We start from the raw sequence: 27698 nt of genomic DNA, 5'->3' as shown, positions 1-27698 counted from the left end.
GGAGCTACCTACAACCACACGCTCATTCAGGAAGTGGTCCCCTGAGGCAGAGTAGGCTCTGAGAGGCTGCTTTGGAAATACTGACTGGGATATCCTGCAGGAATCACATAGTGAGAACATTGAGGAGGTTGTTGACTGCACTACTGACTACATCAACTTCTGTATGGACATTGTAGTTCCAGTAAGAACAGTACGCTGCTATGCTAACAACAAGCCATGGATTACAAGTGACATCAAGGGCCTTTTGAACCAGAAGAAAAGGGCTTTTAAAGGCGGTGATAAGCATGAGCTTAAGCGCATGCAGAAGGAACTCCGAGTCCAGCTCAGGGTGGCATAGGAGCAGTACAGGAGAAAGCTGGAGCAGAAGATGCAGAATAACAGCATGAAGGAAGTGTGGGATGGGATGAAGATCATCACTGGCTGCAGCTTGAAGCGGGGTGCCACCATTGAGAGAGACGTGGACAGAGCAAACCAGATAAACAACTTCTTCAACAGGTTTGACCACCCTAACCAACTCTCACCTCTGAGTACTGCACCCTCCACTCATCCTTCTGCTGATACCAGCATAGGAGAGAGTTTCCCTCAACCCACAATTACAGTAGCCCAGGTAATCAGAGAGCTGAGGAGACTTCGTGCCAGCAAAGCAGTGGGTCCAGATGGAGTATCGCCACAACTGCTGAAGGCCTGTGTGCTGGAGCTGGGGAGTCCTCTACAATGCATCTTTAACCTGAGATTGGAACAGGGGAGAGTCCTGAGGCTTTGGAAAATATCTTGCATCACCCCAGTCCCAAAGGTATCATGTCCTAGTGAGCTGAATGAGCCTGTTGCTCTGACGTCACATGTGATGAAGACCATGGAGAAGCTGCTGCTTCACCACCTGAGGCCACAGGTCCGCCACGCCCTCGACCCTGTGCAGTTCACATACCAGGAGAAGGTGGGAGCGGAGGATGCCATCATCTGTATGCTGCACCAATCCCTCTCCCACTTGGATATCTGGATATCTATCTATCTATCTATCTATCTATCTATCTATCTATCTATCTATCTATCTATCTATCTATCTATCTATCTAAAATCCTCTGCCACACTACTAGCACATCAACTGATTTTGCTCAACTGGAAGAATCCAAATTCATTTTCTATAACTCAATGGGAAAGGGATGTACTACAGATAAATTAACTAAAATTGTAAATAATTAAATTCTTGTTAAAAGATCTCCAAAATGTGTTTCAATGTGTAGCTCAGAGTGTCCATTTTTTCACAATTGGCAGACAGGAAAGAAGAGTACACCTACCAAGGGCTTCAGAAAAGGGAACTTGAGGTCTACTCATCATTAGAGAAACCAGAGAACAGAAAAAGAGAGAAAGGCCAGAGCTTGAAAGGTTGGTAGATTTAGAACCTGAAGCCATTAAAGAGGAGCAAATGCATGAGACTGTTCAACAAAGAGTGGTCTGCTCATCCCTGAAGACAGAAGACAGCCAGTAGAAAAGAAGGGTCAGTGACACTGAGGCCAAAGGTGAGTGTCACGCCAGGTCATTAAGCTTTAAGACACAAGTTGTGTTAATTGTGAGGGACCAGTGTTTTATATATAAATATTAAACATCTAAAAGTATTATGGAAAAAAATAAAAAAAACACTATAAATCATTAAAATTATAGCACAATGTTCTATTTTTCTATGTCAAAGTGTGTTATCTATCAACTATTAAAGCTTTCTGTTGAAACAAACCTTAAAATTTAAGGACTGGTTGGAAATAAAAAATCATGAAAATGAGGAAATGACAGTGCACTTTTACTTACCTGAAGAAGTCAATTGTGAGTAAAAGAATAACCTTTCTGTTGAAATGCATTTAGGCTTTACAGAAACAAAAAGAACCACTGGGGGCTGATCAATTTAAGATAATATTATTATTGTACTCGTTTCACTTCATATCGCTGTCCAGTATACTTCCACTTATAGGTATAGAGCTTTAAAAAGCATTAGAAATAAGGTATAGCTGAATTAAATCATAAAATGACATAAATCCATCCATCCATTTTCTAACCCGCTGAATCCGAAGACAGGGTCACGGGGGTCTGCTGGAGCCAATCCCAGCCAACACATGGCACAAGGCAGGAACCAATCCTGGGCAGGGTGCCAACCCACCGCAGGACATGACATAAATTAAAAATACAAATATCACGTTGACCACAAGAACACCCTGTAATATCTTAACAAGGAAACATCCACAAACATTCTCAGTTCTGTCTAATCCACTACATGGTCTCAGGGCACAGGGACCCCATCTGTCACAGAACTCAACACACATACCTATATAGGACCAATTTGAAATGGACAAACACCAGATACTGTACAGTATATACCGTATATTGAATACTGTGAGGAAGATCTTGCCAAACCAATCTTTTAGTTTTTTTTTTTTGAACAGGCAACTGCAATAGTTGACAAAAACAAAGCTTAGAGCGACATTTTTAAAATGGATTTAGGATTTACGTTGGCACAAAGTTTTCATTGTCTAAGCAAGGTGCAGAAGCAATTAAGAAAGTAAATACTGTAAAATATTAGGTGATATCAAATAAGTCAAGGGATGTTATGCTTAGACTATATAATACACTAGATAGACCACATCTGGAGTACTGTTGGAAGTTAAAAAAGAGACATAGCAGCAGTTGTGGCTGTGCAGAGAACAATTAAAAGTATCCCACGATTTAAGGACATGTTGCACTCTGACAGACTTAGAAATTTAAACCTGTTTTGTCTTGCGCAGAGGAGACATTGTGGGGACCCCATGCCCCCAGGTCTTCAAAATCTTTAAAAGCATTGATAAAGTTGATCCGGCAATTATCAACAGCAACAGCAACATTTATTTCTATAGTACATTTTCATACAAATGATGTACCTCAAAGTGCTTTACAAGATGAGGAAAGAAATGTTTATAAAAAATAGAAAAATAAAAATAAGATTAAGTAATACTTAATAACAAAGAATAAAGCAAGGTTCGATAGCCAGAAGGACAGAAAAAACAAAGAACAAAAAAAAAAAAAAAAAATCTGTAGGGGTTCCAAGGCCACGAGACCACCCAGACCCGATTCTACCTAATATAAGTGATCTCAATCAGCCCTCATGGTTTATAGGCTTCATGTGAAAGAATTAGATGATGATGGTCTTGTGGACATCTGGCCTTCAATCCATCAATGTAGGGACTTCATGGTGCCCTGATCAGGTGATGGTGGTGGCACAGAACAAATCAGAAAACAAGAAAAAGAACAGCAGGAAAAGTAGGATTTGGTAAGGGTTTTGGAGCCTTGATGAATATGATAATTAAATGCATAATCTTTTGGCTTAGGGGTGAATCACATTCTCAAGGACATCAGCGGAAAAGTGGAAGTGAATTTAAAACTGAAGCCAGAAAGCACTTCTTTAGGCAAATAGTTGTGGAAATCTGATACAAACCACCGACACACAGAGTAGAAAGAGAAACTTTGACAAAGTTTAAGCATATGGATGAGATATTAGGACAGTTTAACTACTAGCTTAACAAACAAGTTTGGTGGACTTGAATAATCTCCTCTCATTTGTAAAATTTCATATGATCCCATAAAGAAACAATTATCTGGTGTGTTGACATAAATGCTTACTATACATTATGTCATAGTGAGAAAAAAGATGAAAATGGACAGGCAATAGAGGAAATTGGGGAAAATTTAAATTTGGTCTTTTCAAATGATGGTAAAGATGCAAGGATAATGAAGGGAAAATAAAACATGCTTATATTGATTTAATGTTGTTAAATAGTAGTTTGGCTGGGAACTACTAAATCGGTACAGCTAGCAAATACACAATAGGTGGTGATCATTTTCTTATTTTAGTGAAAAAGAAATTATTCTCATAGAAAGAGAAAAATAGATTTTGTGAAGTGGTGCTTTAAAAGAGAAAAATGGGAAGAATTTAGGGGTTACTGTGACTCAAATGAGCCTGCCAAATTTCAGCCTTCTACCTACACGGGAAGTTGGAGAATTAGTGACGTTGGAAAGTTCAATATGGCGGCTGACAGTGGCATCATACCTCCGAAATAAGTACGTATATCGATTTTGGTTAGCACAGGGAAGCCACCTACCAAATTTCGTGAAGATGGGGCCATAAATAAGAAAGTTCAACATGGCGGACGTTGTCGACCGTTTTCGACTGTTATGACCGTTACGTGTAGAATTTTGAAACGAAACCTGCTTAACTTTTGTAAGTAAGCTGTAAAGAATGAGCCTGCTAAATTTCAGCCTTCTACCTACACGGGAAGTTGGAGAATTAGTGATGAGTGAGTCAGTGAGGGCTTTGCCTTTTATTAAGGTACAATTATTTTGCCTCTGGCCATTTTCTATTTAGGAATATACTTCTCTACTGAGACCAATAGAGTTTTGCACACACACACACACACACATATATATATATATATATATATATATATATATATATATATATATATATATATATATATATATATATATATATATATATATATATATATACATACAGTACAGGCCAAAAGTTTGGACACACCTCCTCATTCAATGTGTTTTCTTTATTTTCATGACCAATTACATTGGCATTTTGACATTTGTGGTCAGTCATAATCAGATGTTAACTTCATGATCTATGAATTTTAACACACGGACTTTACTTTTGTATTTTATCTTTTAATAGGAGTGCTTTAAGTGGCTCAAACTGTTTTATTTTTGTTCATCATGTAAATATTACAAATGTGCAGTCTTACCTGGCTGTTGGCTAGAAATGAAAGAAAAGGCATGTTTTAATCATTTGTCATCTGTCCAAACAGCTAATCATGGATCTTGCTGTAAAGATTCTCATTCACAGAGTGCTTGTGATTCTCTCTCTGTATAATTTGTTTAGCTATAAATATACACCAAATAGCTTGTCTTTCTTCAGTCTGAAGTCTTGATGACTGCTCATTTTCTTTACATATATCAAGTTTCAGCTTCATCCCATTCAAGAGCAATGGAATGTTATTAAAAACACATTGATTTATTAATATTATTAAAATTGTTTCTTTACTTTAATCAAACAGCTATGGAGGTCACTTACTCCCAAGTGGAAGATGGTCAGTCAAGTGGACAATTAAGAAGTCAACAGAAAGGCCCAGCATCAGATCAGCAGAGCAGCAATGGTACTTCTGGTTATCTTTCAGTAACTCGCAATATTTTAAATAATTGCTTGAAAACTTCATTAATATACAAGTTTAAGTAATAAGTCCAGGACAAGGTCAAAAATAACAATAGTATAGAATTGAATAAAAATATTAGAGCTTTACAGTACCTGTGGCTAAAGGCTTACAGTGGTGTGAAAAACTATTTGCCCCCTTCCTGATTTCTTATTATTTTGCATGTTTGTCACACAAAATGTTTCTCATCATCAAACACATTTAACCATTAGTCAAATATAACACAAGTAAACACAAAATGCAGTTTTTAAATGATGGTTTTTATTATTTAGGGAGAAAAAAAAATCCAAACCTACATGGCCCTGTGTGAAAAAGTAATTGCCCCCTGAACCTAATAACTGGTTGGGCCACCCTTAGCAGCAATAACTGCAATCAAGCGTTTGCAATAACTTGCAATGAGTCTTTTACAGCGCTCTGGAGGAATTTTAGCCCACTCATCTTTGCAGAATTGTTGTAATTCAGCTTTATTTGAGGGTTTTCTAGCATGAACCTCCTTTTTAAGGTCATGCCATAGCATCTCAATTGGATTCAGGTCAGGACTTTGACTAGGCCTCTCCAAAGTCTTCATTTTGTTTTTCTTCAGCCATTCAGAGGTGGATTTGCTGGTGTGTTTTGGGTCATTGTCCTGTTGCAGCATCCAAGATCACTTCAGCTTGAGTTAACGAACAGATGGCCGGACATTCTCCTTCAGGATTTTTTGGTAGACAGTAGAATTCATGGTTCCATCTATCACAGCAAGCCTTCCAGGTCCTGAAGCAGCAAAACAACCCCAGACCATCACACTACCACCACCATATTTTACTGTTGGTATGATGTTCTTTTTCTGAAATGCTGTGTTCCTTTTACGCCAGATGTAACGGGACATTTGCCTTCCAAAAAGTTCAACTTTTGTCTGATCAGTCCACAAGGTATTTTCCCAAAAGTCTTGGCAATCATTGAGATGTTTCTTAGCAAAATTGAGACGAGCCCTAATGTTCTTTTTGCTTAACAGTGGTTTGCGTCTTGGAAATCTGCCATGCAGGCCGTTTTTGCCCAGTCTCTTTCTTATGGTGGACTCGTGAACACTGACCTTAATTGAGGCAAGTGAGGCCTGCAGTTCTTTAGACGTTGTCCTGGGGTCTTTTGTGACCTCTCGGATGAGTCGTCTCTGCGCTCTTGGGGTAATTTTGGTCGGCCGGCCACTCCTGGGAAGGTTCACCACTGTTCCATGTTTTTGCCATTTGTGGATAATGGCTCTCACTGTGGTTCGCTGGAGTCCCAAAGCTTTAGAAATGGCTTTATAACCTTTACCAGACTGATAGATCTCAATGACTTCTGTTCTCATTTGTTCCTGAATTTCTTTGGATCTTGGCATGATGTCTAGCTTTTGAGGTGCTTTTGGTCTACTTCTCTGTGTCAGGCAGCTCCTATTTAAGTGATTTCTTGATTGAAACAGGTGTGGCAGTAATCAGGCCTGGGGGTGGCTACGGAAATTGAACTCAGGTGTGATACACCACAGTTAGGTTATTTTTGAACAAGGGGCAATTACTTTTCACACAGGGCCATGTAGGTTTGGATTTTTTTTCTCCCTAAATAATAAAAACCATCATTTAAAACCTGCATTTTGTGTTTACTTGTGTTATATTTGACTAATGATTAATAAAGTATCTATCTATCTATCTATCTATCTATCTATCTATCTATCTATCTATCTATCTATCTATCTATCTAATGGTTAAATGTGTTTGATGATCAGAAACATTTTGTGTGACAAACATGCAAAAGAATAAGAAATCAGGAAGGGGGTAAATAGTTTTTCACACCATTGTATATTATATGTTACAGGCATAATAATGTATTGTAAATAATATAATAATGTATGTATTGCAACTCAAGAGCACAGGGAAATGTCAAACATTTGAAGTTCCAGTTATTTTTCAATTTTCAACAAAGGATGTTAAAAATAATGAAGCAAGAGAATATAGCGAATAATCACTAGGTAATGCCTGAGAGAGGAGGTCAGCTCAGCCTGACATCCTAGCAATAAATGGAGGTCTTCTTGTTGTGACCACCCTTATACTGTATTTGGGTGGCCTGTAAGTGGTGGGATTAGAAGGGACATCAATCATTGTCTGGCATTTCTTCTCCAACCTGGGGTGACAATAGAAGCCATATTAGTGACATTAAAGCCCTGTTCTGTATTGACTATGTCCATCTGTATGTGTATATTTACAGACAACTTGTAGTATCAGCCAGTATAAGTAACAGGTGGGTGACTACTAAAATGGATTTTTTGTCACTAACAAAAAACAAAAAAAGGATTTTCACTGGCTAGGACGAAAATTGGAAAGACAATCATGCAAAAATCTGTGCAAAGCCACAACATGACATTCTCTTTTAAAAACCCCCTGGTACTTTACCATTTGACTGCCTCATAAAAAGTTCTTACTTAACACAGAGAGAGATTAGAGGAGTTAAAGGCAGGCAGAGGGATGAACATTCATAACAGGCCTTGGTTCTTCTCAAATATCTGATCAGTCCAATGCATTTCACAGTGGTTATAAAGTAGACAGTCTTCTCTTAAAGTTCTTGAAAGGTTAGAATTTAATTGGTTTAAAAATTTAAAGCATACAGTATATCTCTTTCTACTAAACCAGACTTTTTTTCACTATGCAACACCCAAAGAATATTGGTAATTAAAATCAGATTATTGAATATAAGCACATTTGAAATGTGACACATGAGAGGAGACCATTCAATCCATCAAGCTTGTTTGTTTAGGTTATAGCTAAGTTGTCCCAATATCTCATTCCGATACGTCTTAAACATTTGTGCTCCTAAGCCATGCCTTGGTGTTTTTTTCCAGATTCCCCCAACTCTTTGAGTAAAGAAGTGCTTTCTGGCTTCAAATTAAATACTCATCCACTTAATTTCAATCAGTGTCCATGAAACTTTCTATTTGCTTGAAAAGATTCGGCTGAATCTACTTTATTTATGCCTTTGAAAATTCTGATGACCTGAATAAAGTCCCCACGCACTCTCCTCATTTCCAGACTCCATCTCCCAAGCACCCTTGCTGCTGTCCCGATGGTTGTCATATGAGGACCACTGTCACCTGGCACAAGGAGAATGGAACCGTTCTCTACTCTTGACTCATTCATACTGGCCGGGTACAAAGGTATTTTCCTGTCAATCCGGCCACTTTGTCTTCATCGTCATACAGTACTATCTTTATTATATCTACTACATAAAAAGTACAAAGATCTGTGTGTCCAATCCTCCTGAGCAATTTTATTGGTCAGTTTGTCTTCGGTGATGCAACAAAAGAGCAAGTGCAAGTGTGAGGAGACATGGTATAAGGGGCATAAAGAAAGTCACCTTTAAAGACAGCAAGTGTAAAAGCGGACATGGGTTGAGCAAGCTGCCCTGAAAATAATGGCAGAATTTGAGAAGCAGGCTTTAGGGGAATGTATTTGAGATAGGGAGTACTAGTAAAGAAAAGCTCAGACACATGCATATACTGAGGAAAGGTGAAGATGGTAAACGTAGGGCAGGAGATAGCAAATATTTTTTAATTGTTCTATTACAATATATATGTATATAGCGAGGTACAAATGATGGAGAGGAGAATTAAAGAAAACTTGGGGTGCCAGCTGAGCCACCCAGTTTATTTTTCATTGTCCCAAACAAAGAACACAAATGAGTGTGCAATGATGCAACAAAAACCAGATACAAATGCATGACTTTTTAGCCACTGTGGTTTCTCAAAATTATCATCTGTCTTGAGCGGGTCTGGATCCAAAAGCTCTGCCATATGGGACTCTGTTTTTTTAGAAAGAGATGCCATCCTCCAAGAGAATCTCATTATGTGAATGGCTGGGGTGCCCTCACTGGATAGCATCTTGAATCTATGGAGAAGAAAAGAATATTAGAACATGAGAATATTAGAAAAGTCCAGAAGAGAGCAAGCTATTCAACCCATACCATACCATTTTATTTGTTGAGCGCTTAAAAACACAGCATTACAACTGACCGAAGTGCTATACAGTTGAAAAGAAGCAGGCCTAAAAACAAAATATTAAAAACAAACATTAAGAAAGAATTAAAACATAGATACTAAAAACAGGTCAAAGGACCCAATAAAATAGAGAAATAGGAAGAAGCAAGTGGAAATGAGACAGGTTAAGAATTAAAAGCCAATGTGAAGAAGTGTGTTTTTAGGCATGATTTAAATGTGGCGACTGAGGCGGCTTGCCTAACCACTAAGGGTAGGGAGTTCCAGAGCCTGGGTGCACAGACGGAAAAAGCCCTTTCACCACGAGCTTTAAAACGTGCCTTGGGAACGGTTAGGAGCAACTGATCTGCCCAACAAACAAACCGAACAAAGCTTTCCAACTCCTCCAAAATAACATCAAGTCTAGCTGGAAAGTCCCTAAAGCCCTATTGTCTACCACCCTATTTGGTAACTTACTCCATGTGTTTGTGTTTCTCCATGTGAAGAAAAAGTAAAGTTTGTGCGAAATTTACTCTTATCAAGTTTCTATATCCCAGTTTTCTTGATGAACTCATTTTAAAGTAATAGTCTCAATCCACTGTACTAATTCCCTCCACATAATTTTAAACACTTCAATCATGTCACCTCTTAATCTCATTTTGCTTAAACTGAAAAGGCTTGTCTCTTTTAATCTTTCCTCATAACTCATCCCCTGCAAACCCGGAATCAGCCAAGTTGCTGTTCTCTGGGATTTTCCGAACTCTTCTGTAATTTTTGTAGGCTGGAGACCAAAACTGCACACAGTACTCCAGATGAGGCCTCATCAGTGCATTATAAAGCCACTGCATAACCTGCCATTAGCTTGTACTCCACAAATCAAGGCGCTATATAACCTAATATTCTGCTCTTAATTGCTTCTGAATGTGGTCTGGCAGTTGATAGTATTGATCTACCCAAGAGTATATTGTGTCCAAGTCCCTCTGTAATGATTTAAAAGATTCTCAATTATCTGCTAATTCTCTTACCTCGTTATCATCAACAAAAGTAACCAGCTTGTTGTTTATATTCTTATCCAAATCATTTATATATATGAAAAATAGCAGCGGCTCCTTTCACTGATACCTGTGAACGCCACTCTTAACGTCAACCAATTCTGATAAGGTTACTTGCACCATCACCCTCTGTTTCCTGTGTCTGAGCCACTTCTGTACCCAAATACACAAAAACACCCTGAACTCTCACTTCTTTTAGTCTGATGCCCAATCTCTCATGTGGCACCTTAGCAAATGGTTTTTGAAAGTCGAGATAACTAATATCATATGCTCCACTTTCATCATATCATTTTGTTGCTTCCTCATACAATTCTTTCATTAATTTACATGTGATTCATGTTAAGCTTACTGGCCTATAGTTGATTGGATCTGCTCAATCACCCTTTTGATTTAATGGGATGATATTTGCCATTTTCCAGTCCTTTGGAATTTCCCCAGTGCATAGCAACTTCCTAAAATATGCATCAATGGTTTATATATGTACTTGTTAGCCTCCTTAAGCACTTGAGGATTAATATTATGTGGTCCTGCTGATTTGTTTGACTTGTAATCCAAGCAGCACTTCTTCCTCTTCAATTTTCAAATCTCTCAGTACCTCCTTAGTTGTCCCTTTTACTGCTTGGAGAAAAGTCACAAAGAGGAATGCCTACAAAAGTTAATTTATTTGGCATCTAACTAACACCATATATTACATTTCTTAGTAAATTATACTTTCTGTTTTTTGCACTTCCTCCTTTTTTTTCTAGTATTTGAGATTAGATGCTATCAACTCTGCTTGCCTTTGCAATAAGAGAGTGATATACTGTAACTTTTTTGCTCTTGCATAGATTGTCCCTTTGTTCAAAATCATATGCACAGAAAATAGAAAATAATATATCATTTAAAAAATATTGTAGTTTACGAAACAAATAAGAAGAAAGGAGTTGTGACAAAGGGACAATGCAACACAAAGCAAACCTTAGCTGTCTGACTTGACCAGGCTATTACAGATTAAACGTCCCTGGCTATCAAGCAGAGCTTTAGAAATGGATATACTACACTTTCCAGATTAATAACTTACAATTACGTTCTGCTGTCCAGGACAAGGTCCAAGTTATTATCATTGCCATCAAGTTCTTGCATTGCTAGATCACACCTACTAGGAATGCCCTGCACTTACAGTAAATCACTTAGGGCAAACATTTATTTCTCTAGGGCAGTCTTGAATTTAAAACTACTAATGACATATTAATGGAAGTATTTGGGTTACTACTAAATTATATTAAAGTGCTCTGAGAGAAATCGGTTATAATATCCTCTGCCACACTACTAGCACATCAACTGATTTTGCTCAGTTTGAAGAATCCATATTTCTATAACTAAATGGGAAAGGATGTACTACAGATATATTAACTAACTAATTACATTTTAGTTAAAAGATCTCCAAAAATGTTTTCAATTTGTATCTCAGTGTCTGTTTCTTCACAATTGGCAGACAGGATAGAAGAGTATACCTACCAAGAGCTTCAGAAAAGGGAACTCGAGGTCTACTCATCGTTAGAGACACAAGACCAGAAAAAGAGAGAAAGGCCAGAGCTTGAAAGGTTGGTATATTTAGAACCTGAAGCCATGAAAGAGGAGCAAACATATGAGACTGTTCAACAAAGAGTGGTCTGCTCATCCCTGAAGACAGAAGACAACCAAGAGAAAGGAAGGGTCAGTGACACTGAGGCCAAAGGTGAGTGTCACGCCAGGTCATTAGGCTTTAAGACACAAGTTGTGTTAATTGCGAGGAATCAATGTTTTTGGAAATATTAAACATCTAAAAATATTACGGAAAAAATATAAAACCACTATAAATCATTAAAATTATAGCACAATGTTCTACTTTTCTGTGTCAAAGGGTGTTATCTATCAACTATTAACACTAGAATTACCAGAGCCTACGAAAAAACTCGTAATTCCGTCCCACCTTAAACTGCTTCTTAAATCCCTTCACACCTCTCCGCCAGCGCCCTTTGTCTTCTAAATGTGCTGATAAAGAGAAGCTTGGAGCAGCCGGCTATTCCATCCCCCCACCAATTTAGAACGTGCACGAACTTCTCTCAGCTCATGCCTTGATTGAGTATCTGGGAGTGAAGTGGAGTTTTAGAGTGAAATAATAGATCGTTGTTTGGAACACACGCATTTCATGTCTGTTCCGTTTCTACAGTAATCTGTGTCAACACATTGTTAAAACAGAAACTTTTTTATATTCTAGTAGTAGATGACAAAATGTAGGCATAAACTATATAATGTATGAAGCCTGAAGTCCAAATAGCAAAGAAACATTTTCACAAGAATAACACAATTGCACTTTTATTCAAACATATAACTGCAGAAACAAAAGCCGCCTTAACATGCGACATTGACACCAGTTTACTATAACTGACTCCGTGGTTCAATAGATACAGCCCCGCTTGGGAATCAAGGGTCACGGGTTCGATCCTGCGCCCTCCCTTTTGAGAAGTAAACTGTTCTTAGTCTTACTGTTTTAGAATAAAAACATACATTTGATTTCAGTCTGTAACAGCCGGTGCAATTTATGATCTTTGTAAAGGTTAGCTTTTTTTTTTATTCACTTTTCACTCTCTCAGTCGCGTTCAGAATCAATCCATACAACCCCATCTGACACGGCTGTTTTCACTAAAGGCGCTATAGCTCTGCAGTGTACCACGATGCATACTAACGCCCCCCCCGGTTCTGACACACAAGCGCTGGCTGCCTTCTTCGTATCTCACCGTCACTTGCTTTTCTTTTTATTCAGTTTTATTGAGTGTTCCTGCCAGTCCCGCATGTTGCTGTATGCTTTTCTTTTGCACCCAGGACATGCAGAAGAAAGAATGGTAAAGACCAACTTCGGCGCTATATGCAATCATCAGACACTCCCCATCTGCCCGTGTCGTTCAAACACAGGAACATATATTGGTGTAAAAGTATAACAAAAGTGCACTTTTATTCAAGTGCACTTTTTCCATCGCCTTTTCCTGTAAGAAGCAGTGTACACACTTCTCTCTATGCTGTGGTTTCTATTACACACCTGAAAGAAAGAGACAATACATATGAACATATCCAGCATACAGCAACATGCGGGGACTGGCAGGAACACTCAATAAAACTGAATAAAAAGAAAATCAAGTGACGGTGAGATACGAAGAAGGCAGCTTCGCCAGCGTCTGTGTGTCAGAACATGGGGGGTGGCGTTAGTATGCATCGTGGTACACTGCAGAGCTATAGCGCGCCTGTATTCTGTTTCTTTTGTACTCCAGGGCACAGAGGAGAGAATAGTAAAGAGCAGTAAGTTCGGCGCTATATGCAATCATCAGACACTCTCCATCTGCCCGTTGTTTTGTTATACTTTTCAATACTTTTATACTGCTCAAACGGGCATGCTCAAAAATACACGTGTAATGCCACGAAAAGTGCACGCAGACACTTCATTTGCAAACAAAACAAGTGCACTTTTATTCAAAACTACCTGTATAACCGAAGAAAAAAGAAAGCAAGATACAGTAGGCGATTGATACGACATCTTGCATGGTGCAATGCTAAGAAGTGCAGATTTTCATTCCGTGCTATATAAAATCATCACATTCAAATATTAACAGTTCCCACACACCCAAGGACCGTCCTTCCTACATTTACGACACGTGTACTTGTTGCCGTGTACACACCTCTCTGTGCTATGGTTTCTATTACACTGAATGAGCACCTGACACTGTACTTTCTTCCCTGGGGGAAGGTCCGCATCAGAGAATTTCCAGTTCCTGCATAAATTCACACCGATCTGACGCTGTTCGTTTTCAAATAATATTGCATTAGTGCGATTATATTTTCACATATATTGTCTTTCTTTCAGGTGTGTAATAGAAACCACAGCATAGAGAGAAGTGTGTACACTGCTTCTTACAGGAAAAGGCGATGGAAAAAGTGCACTTGAATAAAAGTGCACTTTTGTTATACTTTTACACCAATATATGTTCCTGTGTTTGAGCGACACGGGCAGATGGGGAGTGTCTGATGATTGCATATAGCGCCGAAGTTGGTCTTTACCATTCTTTCTTCTGCATGTCCTGGGTGCAAAAGAAAAAGCATACAGCAACATGCGGGACTGGCAGGAACACTCAATAAAACTGAATAAAAGAAAAGCAAGTGACGGTGAGATACGAAGAAGGCAGCTTCGCCAGCGTTTGTGTGTCAGAACCGGGGGCGTTAGTATGCATCGTGGTACACTGCAGAGCTATAGCGCGTCTTTAGTGAAAACAGCCGTGTCAGATGGGGTTGTATGGATTGATTCTGAACGCGACTGAGAGAGTGAAAAGTGAATAAAAAAAAAAGCTAACCTTTACAAAGATCATAAATTGCACCGGCTGTTACAGACTGAAATCAAATGTATGTTTTTCTTCTAAAACAGTAAGACTAAGAACAGTTTACTTCTCAAAAGGGAGGGGCAGGATCGAACCCGTGACCCTTGATTCCCAAGCGGGGCTGTATCTATTGAACCACGGAGTCAGTTATAGTAAACTGGTGTCAATGTCGCATGTTAAGGCGGCTTTTGTTTCTGCAGTTATATGTTTGAATAAAAGTGCAATTGTGTTATTCTTGTGAAAATGTTTCTTTGCTATTTGGACTTCAGGCTTCATACATTATATAGTTTATGCCTACATTTTGTCATCTACTACTAGAATATAAAAAAAGTTTCTGTTTTAACAATGTGTTGACACAGATTACTGTAGAAACGGAACAGACATGAAATGCGTGTGTTCCAAACAACGATCTATTATTTCACTCTAAAACTCCACTTCACTCCCAGATACTCAATCAAGGCATGAGCTGAGAGAAGTTCGTGCACGTTCTAAATTGGTGGGGGATGGAATAGCCGGCTGCTCCAAGCTTCTCTTTATCAGCACATTTAGAAGACAAAGGGCGCTGTCGGAGAGGTGTGAAGGGATTTAAGAAGCAGTTTAAGGTGGGACGGAATTACGAGTTTTTTCGTAGGCTCTGGTAATTCTAGTGTTAAAGCTATCTGTTGAAGCAAACCTTAAAATTTAAGGACTGGTTGGAAATAAAAAATGATGAAAAGGAGGATATAACAGTGCACTTTGACTTACCTGAAGAAGTCAATTGTGAGTAAAAGAATAACCTTACTGTTGAAATGCAGTTAGGCTTTACAGAAACAGAAAGAACCACTGGGGGCTGATTGATTTAAGATAATGTTATTATTGTACTCGTTTCACTTCATATCGCTTGTCCAGTACACTTCCACTTACAGGTACAGAGCTTTAAAAAGCATTAAAAGTAAGGTATAGCTGAATTAAATCATAAAATGACATAAATTAAAAACACAAATATCATGTTGACCACAAGAACACCCTGTAATATCTTAACAAGGAGACATCCACAAACATTCTCAGTTCTGTCTAATCCACTACATGGTCTCAGGGCACAGGGACCCCATCTGTCACAGAACTCAACACACATACCTATATAGGACCAATTTGAAATGGACAAACACCAGATACTGTACAGTATATACCGTATATTGAATACTGTGAGGAAGATCTTGCCAAACCAATCTTTTAGTTTTTTTTTTGAACAGGCAACTACAATAGTTGACAAAAACAAAGCTTAGAGCGACATTTTTTAAATGGATTTAGGATTTACGTTGGCACAAAGTTTTCATTGTCTAAGCAAGGTGCAGAAGCAATTAAGAAGGCAAATACTGTAAAATATTAGGTGATATCATATAAGTCAAGGGACGTTATGATTAGACTATATAATACACTAGATAGACCACATCTGGAGTACTGATGGTGGTGGCACAGTTATTTATCAGTCAGTATAAGTAACTGGTGGGTCACTACTAAAATGGATTTTCTGTCAATAACAATAATAGAAAAATATATATTTTCACTGGCTAGGATGAAAATTGGAAAGACAATGAAGCAAACATCTGAACAATGCCACAACATGGCATTCTCTTTTAATTACCCCCTGGTACTTTACCATTTGACTGCCTCATAATTATTAGAGATTAGAGGTGTTAAATGCAGGCACAGGGAAGAACATTCATAAAAGGCCTTTGTTCTTCTCAAATATCTGATCAGTCCAATGCATTTCACAATGGTTATAAAGTAGACAGTCTTCTCTTAAAGTTCTTGAAAGGTTAAAATTAAATTGGTTTAAAAATTTCAAGCATATATCTGTTTCTACTAAACAAGACTTTTTTTCACTAAGCAACACCCAAAGAATATTGGTACTTAAAATTAGATTATTGAATATAAGAACATTTGAAATTTGACACATGAGACGAGACCATTCAGTCCATCAAGTTTGTTTGTTTAGGTCATAGCTAAGTTGTCCCAATATCTCATTCCGATACTTCTTAAACATCTGTGCTTCTATGCCATGTCTTAGTGGTTTTTTTCCAGATTCTGCCAACTCTTTGAATAAAGAAGTGCTTCCTGGCTTCAAATTAAATATTCATCCACTTAATTTCAATCAATGTCCATGAAACTTGCTATTTACTTGAAAAGATTCGGCTGAATCTACTTTACTGATGCCTTTGAAAATTCTGACGACCTGAATAAAGTCCCCACACACTCTCCTCTATACAAAACTAACAGGAGACTAAACAGGTTTATTTCTATGAGGCTGTCAGAGTATGAAATGTCCTCAAGTCCTGAGATGCACCTGATTGCTCTAAAGTGCTGAGGTGTCGTTTCAGAGGTGTTTCTTCCACAGAGATAGGAATGGAAATGGCAATGTTAAAGCAATTCATGAGAATAAAACAAAGTCTGACCTAAACAAATTTATGCTACTGGAAATGTCAGAATCTATAAGTACATTTTTGTACTAAATGCATTGTTTTATATCTGTGTTATCATTTTTTGTTTGCTTTTTTCTTTGTATTTTTCCTTTGTCACATGTCAGTGACATTATAGATGATGCAGTGGATGGAGTATTTACATAAACTGCCTAACACAACAATATGCATAATAACCTCTAGTCAAATTTCACCAAGGCAATGGGGCAGATTATGTCATAGAGACAAATAATAAATCAACTTTTTTAAAAGGAGAAATACTTGCGTAGTAACAAAAATCTGAAGAACTACTACTTAGATGCTATTATCCAAAAGATGTCAACATAATCAAGTGAAGAGCTTCAAACAAACAACAAAACTAGTTAATCTTTAAGAACCTATCAAAGCCATTACCAAGTAGACAGATAGTCACAAAAGAAGGGAGTCAACTAATCCATGTAGGATAAAGATAGTAGTTCGGATTGAGATAGACTGCTCATTTCAACAGAGAGTTGTTACACATGAAAAGAATCTAGATTAAGATGTGAAGCCGGGCTGAGGTGGCGTCACCAAATGCTGTTCATCAGCAGACCAATGTGCGTGATAAGGATCATAGAATCTTACAAGTGTCTCCAGATACATAGATGCTGACCCTTTAACTACTCTGTAGTCAATCATCAAGGATTTGAACTTAACACATGCCACTGCAGGGAACCAGTGTAGCAACCTGAAAAGACGAGTGCCATTAGCTTGTCTTGGCTGGTTGAAGAACCTGATGTGCCACTGCATTTTGTATCTTCGGCAGCAAGTTGGTAGAGCATGCAAGTACTCCTGAGAGTAAAAAGTTAACAGTAACCCAGACAAAGCCTGCACCAGGAGTTGTGCTGCGTATTTCATAATATATGGTCTGATTTTGCTTATATTATACAAAGTGAATCTGTATAAATGAGAGACAGCTGCAATGTGATCAGTGTGGCTTATAATCAATGTGTCAATGTGAATGTGTCAATGTGGCTTGTTATCAATAACCACCCCAAGGTTGTGTAATAACTTGGAAAGTGCTAGTGATAATGAACCAGTGGTAGGTTGCCATGCTAAGCTGGAGATGGTGGTCCTATATTCAGGTTGAGATATTATCGTGACATGAAAAGATTCTCACTTAGACCGTGTAGTCCTTTAGAGGGAATGATAGGTACAGCTAAAAGTCATTGACATAGCACAAACTCTCAAAACACACACTTATACTGGATGTAAAAAGAGAATACATTTATACAGTAATAATTCAGAAGATAATCAATTCAAAATAAAGAACAAAATTTCTAAAACATATCCCACAGTTCTAGAATTTAAAGAGGACACGTGCATATACTATATTACATATAGTGATTCAATAATAAAAATGCATAAAATTGAAAGGCCTTAAAATCAACATGTCTAACACATATGAAGTTGTTCCAGCTATAAAGAGACCGTGAAATAAACAAACAACATGGTAAATCTTTGTGCATAAGCAAGCTTGACTTCTCATTACATCCATAATGGCTAACACGGTACAACACCCTAGTACTGCATAAGTAAAACATAACATTCACCGCCACACTGTAAGAAGGACTTAATTTGTAACTAGAAATGAGAAAATGACAAGGAATGAACAACATATACCATAAGACTAATTAAAGAAATTAATTTACTATTAGAAATATAGAAGTAATAAAGATGATAAAGACCATAATGGACATGATATACTGATTTCCTTGTATACTATAGAAAGAAACAATAAAGAGCCACTGCGTAAGACTAATGAGGTCCTGAAGCTCAAGATTATTGAAGCATATTAGAACGTTAGCACACCAGAGATGCTGAAGTACTTGTAATAAAGAGTAATCAGAATCTATAAAGAACAAAGAAAAAACATAAGAAAATGATGTCTCTTAAAACATCCCAGCATTCACTGCCCATCATTAAGTAGATGGAACTGAAAGCAAAAGTCATCAGTGACCAAGCAAAGGCTGAAAGTTGGATTATTTTCAAACCCTGTGAATAGTTTTTCCCTTGTGTAGTCTGGACCTTCCCTCTTTAATCTGCTTTTGGTTTTACTTCTACAATCCCAAAGGCGTGCAGGTTAAGTACACTGATGTCTCTGAATTGACCCCATGTATGATTGGGTGGGCCTTGAAGTGAATTGTCTTTTAGAGCTGCATCCTGCCTTACGTCCAGGGTTGACAAGATAGGATGCAACGCCCCTGGAGCTTTATTTAAATAAAGTATTTGTCAGATTTTAAAACAATAAATCATTGCAACAGAAACACTCGATAAAACAAAAATCAAAGAAAACCTAACATTTTGTTTTGTTTGTCATTTTTGATTTTTAGAAAATCATAGAATGCCATTCAAGTGGAAGACCGATTGAGACTTATGTCAACCAAGGAGCAAAGATTTGACATTGATGTGTTTAGGAGTCTTGGCATCATTGAATATTTGGTTTAGTCTCAGTTTGAACTTTGACTACAGCTTTACTTAAATAAATAGTTGTTGAAGCTTTGCTACTCAGTTATTAGTTTATAATTTAATTATTAATTATGCCAATCTGCAGAATAAAGATTTCTGATGTCTGGTACCTGGTATTTATAGTTGTAAAAATCTGTGATGGTCATATTTTAGAAAGTGTACCCATTTGTTATTTTATTTTTATCATTTGGTGTCTTTGACTAATATGACTAAATATCCATTCTATTCCTCTATAGAGCACGGAATCTCCTCATTTTGCTGTAAGCTCTTTATGCTCCTCATAATCCTCACAATAGTGATTGGTGTAGTGATCTATCTGTTGGTGAGAGGTAAGTGTAATGATCCTTCTAGAATTATTATATCCTGTTTTGTCAACCTATTAATGTTCCACGTAGTTCACAAACGATTGGTGCCTTCTGTTTAGGACATTGACACTGGAGAGACTTATGTTGTGAGGACATAGCAGTATGCTGTAGTGATTAAGGCTTTGGATTTCAAACCCTGAAGTTTTTGGTTCAAATCCCACTACTGAGACTGTGTGGCCACAAACAAGTCACTTTACCTGCCTGTGCTCCAATTGGAAGAACAAAAGAAATGTAACCAATTGTACTTCAAATGTTTGTAGTAGTAGGGTGTTGTGTGCATTATGGGTGCAATAAGAAGTCAACCAAATGACACCTTTTATTGGCTAACTGAACAGACTGCAATATGCAAGCTTTCGAGGCAGTTCAGGCCCCTTCTTCAGGCAGTTTGTAATCATTACAAATGTGCAGAACATTCCTCCACATGACAGATGGCAGTGTCCCTCTGACCTAAACCTGATCAGGACACCAGCAGGGTCTGGAAATGCAGCTCTGTCAGGGTCTTTAGAGACCACCATTGTGAGCTGCTGGGGAAGACTGCCCTGGTTTCCACACAAACCTAACCTGAACAGGAGACCAGGAGCAGTTACCGGGTTTGGTTTGAAAGGAAGCCCGCTGCCTTACGTGAATCAAGTCAGAGTTGAGAAGCGGCAGGAAACACTCAACAGGAAATGGAGAGGGGAAAGAATTTATTTGTTCTGTATAATTGTGGCTTATTACTGGAGAGGGGATTTTGTTTAATGGTGCTTGTGTGAATAAATCCCTTTTATTTTATTCATATAACGTCTGGTGTTATACTGTGTCTTGGGTTTGGGGCTCTCTCACACAAAATATTGCAGTATATGACAATATATTATATTTATTTTTGAAATATATTGCAGCACATTTTTAAATATATTAATATTGATTCTAATGTATTTTAAAATATTCATATTCTACATTTTTTTCATTATTGTAAAAGTTATTTAGCTGTAAGAAAGAACACAAGGCACAATGCTTTTGAATGCAGTACTCTTTATCACCGCAAACCAAAAATAAAATGTAAAACCCCAAAAGTCTTTAGTAAGTGTAGTGCTTCATAATTGCAAAATCATATGTAGAACATATTTTAGTGCCATTTTTGCTAAACTGCAGTGGCATGAATCCTACCTGTTTGGCTCATTTCTAGTCACAAGCATATGAGTAGAACATGTAGGAGGACAGAGTAACTCAAGTAAGCCACAAACATATTAAAAAGTAATGCAGCAAACTGACAGGGGAGACACAGTTGAGGGACACAATAAGGCACAGACAGCAGGGAATGGATTTGTCACAAAAGAAGAATGATTGTTGCAAGAGATGAAGGAGGACTTTCAGGTGGAGAAGGTCAAATTCAGTTCAGTTCAATACTGGACAGCTCACCAGATGATTTCATAAAGCTTGGTGATCAGCCGCGTTCACAGCAGTAAGCGGGTCAAGCATTCAGATAGAGAATCAAAAATGACTGGAGAAAATATGAAAGCAGAAACAAGAGAATGAATGAAGAAGGAAGATGGAAAGGGAGATTCATGATAAGAGTGACATTACAAAAGTATGACCTGAGGAGAGGTAAAAGGAGGAAGTAGGAATGAAATGAGAGGAAAAAAAAAACAACTCTGATTTCGGAGACAATTCGATGAATAAAGTCAATAAGAGGAGAGAAAACTTTCAGGATGTGAATAAAGGAGAGACAGATTTATTGGGAAGGATGCATTGGAAGGAGATGAATAACTTACTTTTAAAGAAGAAAGAAAAGCTGCGACAAGATGATGGCTGTGTGTTTACTCCAAACCCTTAAAACTACTAATGCAAGTGCTTTCCTTTAGTGACAAATATGACGGTACCATATTTCTCTGTATAAAGTCATACTACATAACCTCCATTTTTTTTATTGTCTGCTTCATGTCATCTTAAGTTATCTTAAGACATGTCCATTAGTACCTTAAAGCTATTGTAAAGACAGTTTATACATCAGTTCTAAAATTTTAATTGTGCAGAATTTCTTATCTTCTTCTATAATACGCTACTGTGGCTGTTTGTTTGTCTGTCCAGGATTTTAAATCACCTGTAGCTCGTAAACCGTTTCACCTGTTGACTTGAAATTTGGTACACATATACTACGTGACATCTACTATCCAGTTTCAGGGCGATGATTTTATTACTCTTTTTATTCTTATTTTATTTTATTGTAGAATCAACTCTCAGCAATGCGCAGCAGGGCGGCCGTGCGGCACATGCGTACGGGCGCCTTTCTCATTCCCTACCACCTTCACTAATCATTCTTGAAGCAGACTGAAGACTTAAGTGCCAGATTAAGTGAAAAATTAAATGTACTAAGTAATTGCAACACAAAAACTAACGTAATCAGTTTTAACGCGAAAAGATGCCGACGAAAGGAGAAGCAGCAGGCCACTAGGGTGGAGTAAAGAAGAGGTGCTTAGGAAGCCGCAAGCACATCAACCTCTGAGCAAACCAATGATAAACAGAGACAGAGAAAGAGGAGGAAAACTAGGAATGCTCAAGTCAAGTGTATTCACTGCATGTTATCATGCAGTATGCCATTACTGGTATGGTATAACTTGAGAAAGAAAGCAGGGTACTGAGGTGCAATGCAAGGATTTTGTTCCTCCTATCCAGGATTTGATGTCTCACATGATATGCTAAAGGCCTGGATTAATTTCAAGAAGCTTCCCTGTGGTTAGTCTGGATGATTACCTGAACGTGATGCTATTGTACTGTCTGGAAGTCGGAAGTGTTCACATTAAAGGCTTCTGGAGGAGGTCACTAAGCCAGTGGTCAGTCCCTCTAAGCCTTTCAAAAACAGTAGAAAGCGGTAGGCATGTCCTGGGCCACAGTTATGGGTACATAGCCTTTTAAAGGGACAGCTCTATGCTTCCGTGTTTTGTGCAGAATGGAAACTGGATGACCAGTGCTTCCAAGGTCTTTTTTAAAAGGACCTTTGATTTCTCTGAGCTTGGAAATAAAAGTGAAGAGCAGACAATGTCTCACCTGACAAGGTGGTTGAGGAGTATTGAATAACATTATAACTGAGATGAGAAGGAAGAGGCAGGTATGCAGGTTCTACCCTGTTGTATTTTGTATAGTCAGACCCCTGAATGGCTTGTTTCCCTTTTGAGTGTAATTCCAAAAAACAGTTTGTTGCTGGTTTTTAGTATCTGAGTGTCATTCTGGATTTTAGTATGGCACAGCAGTGCCCCAGTGGGCACTTATTTTGGTAGTTAATTACTCTAGTAATACTCACTGATGATTTGAACTGATTCAACACAAAGTTCTTTAAAATATGTACTAGAGTTTTTGAGATTGATATGGATGTTTGTTATTAATTGTTTCCATGCCTGCACTCATTCCTCTGTACTGAGTTCCATTTCTAAGTTTATAGTGCCATTATTGTATGGTGAAATATTTTAGCTGCTGGTTGCAAATGTCATCTTCATCATCACTATGTTTGAACTCATCAAGCCTGTGTAGGGCAAGTCTGGTTAACCAACTAAATGTGTGTTATTTTTGATCTTAGGCAGCAAAAGCGGTGGTGGTGGAAGAAATACATTGAACTCCAATGGTACAGCAATTATTTTTAATAATTAACAAGTTTATTTATTTATTTCTTTGCTTCTTGCTTTGCTAATTTATTTTTTGACTTATTTATTTTTAATTTTTTTTTCTTTGGTGCTTGACTCACAAACCTTTAATTCCAATGTCTAAGTCACATCCTCTATCTCTGAATCCATTTTATGTTTTACGAGTTGACCTATTGGAGACTTCTGATGATATCTTCACTATTGGTTGCAAACGCTCTGAGACACTCAGTAACCTAACCAACAAGCCAGCCACCACATATAGCACCATCCCATGCCTAAGCTACTTTGCCTCAAAATAAATGAGTCATGGGCATACCCAGGCCATGAGGACACAAGGTTTCTCAGCCACCTTATGGCATCACAGATGACTTGTGCATTAATGGAATATAACAGCTTATGGTTAACAAAAGCTGCTTCATTCTCATTAGGTCCTCTTATTGCAATGTGAGTGCAGTATAGGGCTCCGATTACATTAGGAGAAACAAAGAGTACTGCAAATTTCTTTTTTAACATTGACAAAAACATGTTGTGTTTTATACAGTATGTGTGCACGCACACCTTATGAATACTTGATGAAGTGCCTCACCGGTCAGCTAATGGGAAAGATATTCCTGACCTGTCGGTCAGTTCTCTGAGAAGTGACACCAGCTATCTGATATAAACTGGCAAAACAAAATAAAGTTCTTCAGTATGTAGCATTGTCCCTTCTGACGGTGCGAGTTGGTTCCATGCTCCCACTTCCTTCTGCTTAAATCCAATACTGTCAATAACATAACTGTTGAGCCGGCAGATGACACAATACCAAGCAAGAGGTAGGTGTAAGGGCCGGTTTATACTTCACGCTCAGAACGCATATGCGCCCACATCATGGCTGCCACGCGTTCCCAGCGTTCATTTCACACGTCCTCTGAGCAGGTCCTCAGAAATTAAAGTGACGAATGCGCGAGTTGCAGTACCAGCAAAAAGTCGGTGGGCGCAGCGTGCTAAAAATCGGAACGTGACATCAGAGTTTCTGTTTACTATCTACCTCTGACAGAAAGCCTCTATGCGGATCCTACGGGATCGATGTGCGTGCTTCGATGTTTGATGAATCGTTCGATGTGGTGAAGCAAAATACTGACATACAGATGCATTCATAATGCTTTTATGTTCAAGCATCGCATATTCCCGATCGTAATGACACGATACATTTTAAAAGTCTCACATACCATCTTTTGTGCTGTCTTTTTTTTTTTTAACTTCAAAACAGTAACATAATGCACAGAGTTGTATTTGAGACACAGAGAAAAAAATTAAGGACATGGTGAAAACGTGTGTTTTGTGATTAAAGTGGAAATTTCGGCTTTAATCTCGAAATGTCCACTTTAACCTCGTAGTTTACTATATTATTAAAGCAGACCGTCATAAATGTCATCCGTTTTTAATCGCTACAAGCTTCTTGAACCTGTAAGCAGAGGCAAGCAGCAATAGATCGCCACGCAGAACACATTAAATGTATGATATTCCAACTCTCTGCAAATTTAGAATCTTTAGATTTATACTTGATATCACTTGTAGAAAGAAATGCAATAAAATATGTATGTTACATTTTACAGATAAATTGATAATTTTGTTTAAATAATGAATACTATTAATAATTGCACACATGGGGGTAACATGGTGGCAGAGCGGTAGCACTGCTGTCTTGCAGGGAGTCACGTCGCTGGTATTACCTGCCTGGAGTTTACATGTTTTCCTGCTGGGTTTCCACAGTGTGTTCCAATTTTTTTCCAAAGACATGCAGATTTGGGGATTTGGTGCCGCTAAAATGACTCCAGTGTATGTGTGTGCTTGTATTCACCTTGCAATGCCCTGTCCAGGGATTGTTTCTGCCTTGTGCCCAATGCTAGCTAGAATGGACACATCCCTGGACTAATGGATTTAGTCATTAAACATCCTTTCAGAGATATTGTGATAAGGTGTCATCAGAATTGAATGGATGTTCCAGGCAATTCATAACGCAGCAAAGTCGATCCTGTTCTCACCATGATAATATCTCACACTGCCACCTGGTAGATTCCTCCAGATTTACATAAAGCACACAAGCAAATATAAACAGGACAACACTAGGGTAGCAGGAGCGTCCACTGCAGCATGTGTCGCATCACGTGAAGTATAACCCCGGCCTTACAGGTTCTCAGTGCTTTCATGAAAAAACACTCAAAACAGAACAGTGTTCAAATTAAAGTGCACTGCTCTTTTCGAGAAATAAATCATCCTAAAAACAATGTCAGTCCGTGAAGTTAAAATCCATGCTAAAATGAGAGTAAAACAAATCAATGGGAACATTGCTAAGTAGTTCTCTTGTGAAAAGCGGACAGACAGACAGACAGACAGACAATGGATTTTATATATATAGAGATTCCATAATTAATTTTAGAAACAAAACTTTCTCTCTCTCTCTCTTGCTTACTGCCTCTCAGAACTGAAAATACTGAAACATTACTGGAGTTGTGCTTACACAAGCTAACAGGCGCTGACTCTACCACATTGCTTTATCTTTGCAGATTCATTAAAGAAGAGCCTTTTCACAAGACTGGGAGACCACTATTACTATTTCTCTGTAGTGGAAAAAACATGGTTGACCAGCGTGGACTTCTGTGCAAGGCATCAAATACCTCTTGTTGAATTTAAGGATCGAAAAGAGTTGGTAAGGAGCAGACATGATGTGCTATTATCGAGCTGAGGTGTGGGAAAGTTGCTGATGTATCTATGATAAAACAAGACACAAAAGTACAGCCAGAAATGAGTCTTGCTTATGACTTTCATGTAACATCTTTTGTCTTCTGCTTCCTCGCACAGAGCAGTATGTTTAGGAAAACATTATAAAAAGTCATCAAAAGTATGAACATCAAACCTGGCCAGCAGTGTGCGGTCTGCAGAAATGCAATTAGTGATCAACATTTCATTTGTAATTGAAGACTTTGCAGCACCAGTTCATAAATCAGAGTTTGGATTATTTCACCACAGGCCTCAAAGGTCACAGTGCTCTTTGTTTTTTAAAAATCTCTTCAATGAAATGTCAGTTAGAGTGAGCTCCAGTGGAGCAGTCCAAGTCAATAAAAAAGGTGACATAAAGAGTGATGTTTATGTGATGAAATGGTTTAGTGACATTAAGATTAATGTGGCACAGAAGACTGATAAGACTGCAGTGTGGCACAATATCTCACTCTATTACTCCAGTGTCACACTTCATTTACTGCCATTCACCCAAACACACTGGCAGCAGGGTGTTCACTATCAGCAATTCAGTCTATTATGATGTGACGTCTCTCTGTCTCCGGCAGGGCGCAGTTTTACAGCACATGAGGAGCCACAAAATGAAGGACAGCTACTGGATTGGACTGAAGAAAAGAGCCACTGGGTCAGTCTGGAAATGGGAGGATGGTACCCAGTTTAATCCACAGAGGTGGCCTTCTTGTTCTCAGTCTTTTTATCACACATCCCTGTTGTGTTAATTCTTAGGGTGTTTCATAGTCACTCATTTCTCTCTTTGCAGATTTACTTCTAATAGTCACTCATCCCAAGGATGTGCCATGATAAGAAGTGACGGCATCAAAGCTTCCGATTGTTTAAATAAAAACAAATTTATCTGTAAGAGTAGAAGAGTGAAGAATTCCACAGGATGAGAATAAATGTGGTAAAATGTGTCCCCTATTATTTGCAATGTCCTTGTCAATAGTCACATTTATACTTTGCTTATCTAATTCACAATAGCAAATGTCTAAATGACAAACAAAAAGAAATTTCTCTATAAAAATTGGATGGTAAATTATGAAAGAGTTGTCTTTAAAGCCAATCATCACAGATGAGCAAGTTTGAAGATATTTCACAGTAAAAATAGTTTTTTGCTTTAAACACAGCCTACATTTTTGTTCACAAAGTGCACACCTGAAGCCCCCTGGCAATGTTCATTGAGCTAAATAACTTGGTGAGTTCTTCTGATGCCATCTTTTTAGACACATTAATGTCAAGTGCTTGTTTGTCAGTTAAATGGAGGCCTGCTGTTGCAGTTTGTTTGAAGGAGTCTATCAGAAAAGTTTCTAAAATTTGTGAGGTTTGCTTTTTCATTTTAGGATTTTTATTTTTA

General features: G+C 38.1%; 1 protein-coding gene across 1 annotated transcript; it reads left to right on the top strand.

The window, feature by feature from the left end:
* Window positions 1-1385: 1385 nt before the first annotated feature.
* Window positions 1386-27698, top strand: LOC120528059 (killer cell lectin-like receptor subfamily G member 1). Its single transcript, XM_039752049.1, has 8 exons — window positions 1386-1517; window positions 5082-5180; window positions 11734-11976; window positions 19827-19919; window positions 23506-23550; window positions 26116-26258; window positions 26896-27017; window positions 27108-27698. Exons 2-8 carry the CDS (start codon window positions 5084-5086, stop codon window positions 27235-27237), a joined length of 873 nt encoding a protein of 290 aa, XP_039607983.1. The 5' UTR covers window positions 1386-1517; window positions 5082-5083; the 3' UTR covers window positions 27238-27698.

The sequence above is a fragment of the Polypterus senegalus genome, chromosome 4 (assembly GCF_016835505.1).
Source record: "Polypterus senegalus isolate Bchr_013 chromosome 4, ASM1683550v1, whole genome shotgun sequence".
Taxonomy (NCBI): domain Eukaryota; kingdom Metazoa; phylum Chordata; class Cladistia; order Polypteriformes; family Polypteridae; genus Polypterus; species Polypterus senegalus.
The sequence above is the reverse complement of the archived record's forward strand: the minus strand, read 5'-3'. Positions and strand labels throughout refer to the sequence as shown.